The 5235-nt window shown below is 49.2% G+C and overlaps 1 protein-coding gene across 1 annotated transcript; it reads left to right on the top strand.

Annotated features, from left to right (window-relative positions):
• Positions 1-1072: 1072 nt before the first annotated feature.
• TMEM74 (transmembrane protein 74) lies at positions 1073-4473 on the top strand. The gene is made up of 2 exons (XM_014452629.2): positions 1073-1147; positions 3148-4473. Exon 2 carries the CDS (start codon positions 3530-3532, stop codon positions 4442-4444), a length of 915 nt encoding a protein of 304 aa, XP_014308115.1. The 5' UTR covers positions 1073-1147; positions 3148-3529; the 3' UTR covers positions 4445-4473.
• The last annotated feature ends 762 nt before the right edge of the window (positions 4474-5235 follow it).

Below are 5235 nucleotides of genomic sequence, written 5' to 3'. Positions count from 1 at the left end.
GTGAGCATTAAATGAGTTAATGTGCAGGTTCCCCACCCCTCTTATCCAAAAGTAGAATGCTCCTATGAAACCTTTTGTAAGCTGAAATGGCCTGAAGTAAAGTAATTACCATTAATGTACATGGGGAACATTTTTGGGCATTCCCAGATCTCAGAAATAACCTACTAAATCATACCAAATAAAACCTAAAATCACACTAACATAGTAAAAGGAATGATGTGATAAATACACAGCCTACGTAGAGTAGAAAATAGTATGTGTACCATGTTGTTTCACTCACCAGTGCGTACTGCCTCTACAACAGCTTGCTGCAAACAAATGCCGACCACTATTCTGGCTTTTCACTTTTTTTCATAAAAGTCAAAATCCTCTCTGGATTACAAGTCGAGGTGGCATTAGGCCAACTTTCAAAAAGCCGAGTACCTGTGTCTAAAGAGATGAGGAGAGTCTGGCAATGTGCTATTTATGTCCATTGTTACTTTGTACCATTACTGTTCATGATTCAACAGATACCAGACACTCTGCACAGGGGATGTGAAGGTGAACAGGACAATCTCTTATCCTCAATAGCCACATTTTTCCTGATTTTGTGGGCAAGGTAATGACTTTAGAAACAGGTTCCTGGATACAATTTATTAGCAACCACTTATTGTCTTTGAAACCTTGGATGAGGCATATAATTCCTCTAAGCCTCTTTCCTCATCTAGAAAAGGATTAATAAAGTCCAATTAGATGTTTTCTATTTAATCAGACAAAATATGCATATATTTTGGTAGGAACTAAATGTACACTCCTTCCCCCATAATCCTGTGTCTACACCTGAGGCTGGGGGACCCCGCCTTGAGTTTAGGAGGCAGGAGTGTGGAGGTATAGGGAAGGGCAGAAACCAGGAGGTGGGAGAGAGAACAGACCTGAGGGAGACAGGCAGCCCCACCCCCGCCCCCGGACTACATCTCCCGGGATGCTCCGCTAGAGGGAGCGCCCCCGCCCCGCCCCGCCCCGCCCCTCTGGCACCATGGGCGCAGCCCACCGCGAGGAGCTCCACTGCTTACGGTGGCTACAAGTGCCACGGCGGTGATCACGGACTTTCCCGAGGAACCCGCGGGGACTAGCGCGGTTCTGCAGCCGCACTGGGTGGCCCAAGCAGGTGAGTAGCGGAGAGCAGAGGAGAGGAGGCACTGGAGCGAGGGAGGGACCCCGGGAGCCTGGCGGAGCAGGGGAGCGCGTCCCCACTTTCTGCCCGAGGTGCCTGCCCAGCTTCAGGGTACTCGGCGAACGAACGCAGCCCAAGCCCGGGTGCTTCCCGAGGGTGCGGAGTTCACCCGGAATGAATTGATTGATTCCTCGCTGCCCAGTGCTTGCAGCGCGTGGTCCCCGGCACAGCGCTCCCAGGACGCATGCCGAGGTCGCCCTCCCCAGACCAGCCTCGCCCGTGTCAGTTAGTTCCAGCGCAGATATTCATGCTTTAATGGATGGCGACAGACGAGGGAGATTGCTGTCTCCTTGCTTTGAGGTGCAGTTTTATCAATTGCGCTCTTAAACCGGAGAGAAGAAAGGGAAAGGAGGGCTGGAAAGAGCCTTTAGCAGGTCTCCTGGGATTATTTCTTCTCCATCGAGGATGGAAACCCCGGATCAAGGAGCTGCAAAGGAAATCCACTGTAAGGCTAGTATATCGCCCTTGGAACCAGAGGAGTCTCTCTTTGAAGAAAAGATAGACAGACGTAGGACCTGGGAATCAAGTGCAGATTTCTCTCCCTCTTTGTTATTATAAATTGGAAGCTCCCTAAGGGACTTTGCGGATTTTATCCCAAGTAGTCCAGTGCGATGAGTTCATTGTGCCAAAGGTTCATCGGGGCGCCTAATGTCTGAGCGACCTGCGAGATGATTTCTCCTTTCAGTAATCAAACTCCTTACATCCCTTCGTTCACTGAGGGATCCTGCAGCAGGGATCTGTCCACTCGCTCAGGGAAAGCTCTGGTTCAGTTGTGATTTTCCTGCACTTGGTGTATTTTTGTTTGTTTTGTTTTAGCTGCAGAGAAACTCCAAAAATAGAAGGAAAGTGGGTTTTTAAAAAAGCTAATGTATAACAGAAAACATGTGGATTCCCTCTCCCATATTTTAAGTGAGTTGTCAGATTGACCTTAGCCTTACCAGTGCTTCTGTGTGGGTTACCAGCTCGTGGAGCTGTGGATTTTGAATCATAATAAACGCCCAAGCCTTGGGTTAAATCAATTACTACCCTGGACTTGGGGGCTTTATTTTCTTTGAAACCTCTGTACTTGAGAAAGTGAATTTTTATTCCTCAGAAAAATGTCAGAGGCAGAGAACGATGGGCAAATGGTTTTCTGTTTAACTTAATAGTTCTGTCCCAGGAAGGTCCCTTGCTGCGCTGGGGGTGAAGGAGTGTCATGGATACAAAGTTCCAGAGGTACCCTTGGAAATTGCTTCTCACCTATTTGCCTCAACCAAACCCTGACTCTGTGGGTTTATAATTCGTCTTTTGTTGTCAGCTTGCTTCTAGATTGGGTTTGTAAAACTTCTGGTCAAGATCCTGTGCACTTGTGTTAGCAAACCCTGCAGAGGGAGAGGAACTCAGACCCATGCAGAGTTAGTGAGCAGCAGTAGTCGACCTGTACCTGGAGCAGGCAGAGGTGTGTGTGTGTGTGTGTGTGTGTGTAGGAGTGGGTTGGCATATAGTATTTGCCGGGATCACACCATGAGGCATGTTGTCTACATACTTCCAGGTCCATAACATGCTGACCTCGTGTAGCAGCAAGGGGATGGGTTAAGAAGGGAAGCACAGTGAACAAGCTTGGGGTCTTGTAAATACAGGGCTGTGTGACCAGGGTCATTGGACGCATGCAGTGCAAGGTTAGGAGAGGTGGCTGATTAAGCTGCCGTCTCTCACCCACACAGTCAAAATGCTGAGCCCCAGCTCCAACAGAGCCCAACTGATAGTGACATATGCGTTCACCCGTGGTGATGCGCTAAATATAATCTGTATTAGAATCTGCTCTGAATTAGAGAGAGGGTAAATGCTTATAATTTAACTGAAATGTTGAGAATTCTGTGCTTCCCGGGTTCTCCAGAAAATCAGCAGTTCTGCTAAAAAAGGTCCCTGCCTTTCTCATTTGTGTCTCTGCACAGGAAGCCTGCCTTCTCATTGAGGGATCCTGTCACAGAGATGTGTGAATCCTTGGATAAATTTGGCCTGGTGACGGCAATGCCTTCTTCAGAGACACTGCTACTTCCTCCCTGCTCCTTTTCTTCCCTGACCTGAGATTCCTAGTGTTAATCCCTGTGATAAATCAGAGGGTTTGCCCTTTTCACACTGTCTAGCTACTAGACATCCTCTGCTTTCCCTCCCCGCTTTCAGGACGACCTGGGCTTGAAGTGTCAACACTGTGGCTGCCAAGGAGATGGGGGCCTCCGAAGCAGCACTCCTGGTGGTGCAGCCTTAGTTGGTTCTTCTCTGTGCTGCTATTGGCAGAATTTCTGGGAGCTGCTGGGGGATGTCTGGGTAGTTCCAATGGAGCCCCACCATCTTGCTAGGAAGAGCGGCCAGGCAGCCTGGTGTGATGCTGCGGACTGGGGTTCAGGAGGGCCTCCAGCTGACCAGGCAGATGCAGCAGCCACCAAAGCTGCTCTCTGCTGCCAGAGACACTGCACGTCCCCGCCAAGAGCAGCCGAGGTGGAAGGCTCTAAACTTGGTCCTTCTCCAGCCTCCCCCTCCCCCTCTCTGCAAGACAGCGTGATCCAGCCAAACTCCTTCCCACCAGAACCTCTCAGCTCAGGGAATCACCAAATAGCAGAACGGAAAGTCTGCAATTGCTGCAGCCAGGAACTAGAAACTTCTTTCACCTACGTGGACGAGAATGTGAACTTGGAGCAGAGGAACCAGAGCTCCCCTTCAGCCAAAGGGAGTAATCACCAGGGAGACCTTGGCTGGGGAAATCCCAACGAGTGGTCCCACGAAGCTGCCATCTCCTTGATATCCGACGATGAAGAGGACACGAGTTCGGAAGCCACGTCTTCAGGGAAGTCCGTAGACTATGGTTTCATCAGCGCCGTCTTGTTCTTGGTCACTGGCATCTTGCTGGTGATCATCTCTTACATCGTCCCACGGGAAGTGACTGTGGATCCCAACAGCGTGGCAGCCCGGGAGATGGAGCGCCTGGAGAAGGAGAGCGCCAGGCTGGGGGCGCATCTGGACCGCTGTGTGATTGCCGGGCTCTGCCTGCTTACTCTTGGGGGGGTCGTTCTGTCCTGTTTGCTAATGATGTCTATGTGGAAGGGGGAGCTGTACCGTCGCAACAGGTTTGCCGCTTCCAAAGAATCTGCAAAACTCTATGGTTCCTTCAGCTTCAGGATGAAAACCAGCAGTCACGACAATGCCCTGGAGCTGTCCTTGGTAGAGGAAGATGCTCTGGCTGTACAGAGTTAACTCTGGTTGTGAACTTGAGAGTCTGCCTTGGCATTCTGCCTTGGCATTTTTTATATGAAAACACACACACACACACATACACACACACACACACACACACACACACACAAATCCCATTTCTTAAAATTAACAGTGCAGTTTGTTTGCCTGGCAAGAAAAATTGATTTCCCAAACCAACAGCCTGTGAGTGTTTTTGTTCTCCACATATTTTTTATTTAGAAGAAAAGCCATGTAAGTTGCATTAAGAAACCACACTCAGCTACACCTGTCCTTCTAAAGAGCTGAGATAGATTAATCCGTGATGGCCATCAACTTCTACTTCTCCAGCAAAATATTTCTAATGGCCCAGTGTACAAATGATTTCTTTGATAAGATATAGGATATTATTCTTTGGACACTAGGAGTTCCATACACAGATCAATTGTAGACATCAATTTTGTCAAAAAGAGCTTAAGCACTAATCATATAATATGGTTTATAGTTAACTAGAGGCCTGGTGCACGAATTTGTGCACGGGTGGGGTCCCTCAACCTGGCCAGTGATCTGGGCCAATTGGGGCCATCTCACCCAGTCCTGATTGGGGCTAATAGGGGTTGGCCGGGGAGGGACTGCAGGAGGGCTCCCTGGCATGTCGGGACCTCTCACCCAGTCCCAATCAGCCAGACCCCAGCAGCAACCTAACGTACCAGTTGGAGCGTCTACCCCCTGGTGGTCAGTGGGTGTTACAGCGACTGGTTGAGACACAGCATATTACCCTTTTATTATATAGGATTCTTAAAGTTTCTTATTCA

Source organism: Myotis lucifugus, unplaced genomic scaffold (genome assembly GCF_000147115.1).
Source record: "Myotis lucifugus unplaced genomic scaffold, Myoluc2.0 scaffold_17, whole genome shotgun sequence".
Taxonomy (NCBI): Eukaryota; Metazoa; Chordata; class Mammalia; order Chiroptera; family Vespertilionidae; genus Myotis; species Myotis lucifugus.
Note: the sequence above shows the minus strand (reverse complement) of the source record. Positions and strands in the feature narration are given on the sequence as shown.